The following is a 945-nucleotide window of genomic DNA, read 5'->3' on the forward strand; positions in this document are numbered from 1 at the left end:
CAGCCCCAGGCCCCAGCGATGCCTTTTCCTCTGGAGGCTCCTCAGGCCCAGCCCCCCCTGGAGCCCCCCCAGTTCCTCCTCCATCCTTCCCAAACATTCCAGGCTCCTGCAGGTGTTTGTGAGGCTCCTCACGGTGCCCTGGGCTAAAGTCAATGTTTCCCTTCCAGTGGGAGGTGTTTCTCTAACCCCTCAAGCACCAAACACGTTTCTGGGCCCTTGTGCAAGAAGAAAATGTTAAATATTTCTCTTAAGCTCTTAAGGAGATTTAACACTTGGAGCTTCCCAGCATTCCCAGCCTTCCTGGGCTGGGAGCAGGGGCTGAGGCCTCTCAATGCAGCCCCAGTTTGTCCCCAGTCACCACCAGCAACAGACTAATTAATTTGCTTGGTGCCAAATCAGTTCCCAGGAAGCAAATTCCCCCCCAGTTCCCTTCTGGGAGATCCTGGCGCTTTTCCCTGCGGATCAGTTGGAGCCACTTGTGCCCTTCCAGCCCCTGGGAAGGGACTCTGTGCTGTCCCTGCCTTGTCCCCCCCGGCCCCAGCACAGCCTCCTGTCACCCTGGGACAGTTCCCTGTCCCTCTCCATGGGCACCTTTCCTGGGAACGTTCCCGGAGCAGGGACACGTTTTTTATCCAGGTTTCCGTTTTTAGGGAGCTCTGGTCCCTGCAGCATCTCCTCCCTTTCCCTGGGGGCTGTTTCCCCCTTCCAGCTGCTCCCAAGAGGCTGCTGGAGCTGCCCCCCCCCTCCGGGGTGGGTTCCCCCCTCCCAGCCCCTTCCCTCCCTCCCGCAGCGGATGCAGAAACGCGCCGAGCGCTTCAACGTCCCCGTCAGCCTGGAGAGCAAGAAGGCAGCCCGGGCAGCCCGGTGAGTGCCTGGGCACCCCTGCTCCTGGGGGGGGTCCCTGGGGACCCAGCCTGCTTCGGAGTTGAAGGGACCTTCATGATT

The 945-nt window shown here is 60.6% G+C and overlaps 1 protein-coding gene across 1 annotated transcript in view; it reads left to right on the plus strand.

The window, feature by feature from the left end:
- Positions 1–769: 769 nt before the first annotated feature.
- Positions 770–945, plus strand: part of SARNP (SAP domain containing ribonucleoprotein) — a gene marked incomplete at its 5' end in the record, with an annotated part of 29,963 nt that continues 29,787 nt past the window's right edge. Inside the window, one exon of the mRNA XM_009993644.1 lies at positions 770–864. Within this exon, the coding sequence (XP_009991946.1) occupies positions 770–864 (95 nt within the window). The remainder of the gene's footprint in view (positions 865–945) is intronic.

Source organism: Chaetura pelagica, unplaced genomic scaffold (genome assembly GCF_000747805.2).
Source record: "Chaetura pelagica isolate M959 unplaced genomic scaffold, ChaPel_1.0 scaffold2050, whole genome shotgun sequence".
NCBI classification, from domain to species: Eukaryota; Metazoa; Chordata; class Aves; order Apodiformes; family Apodidae; genus Chaetura; species Chaetura pelagica.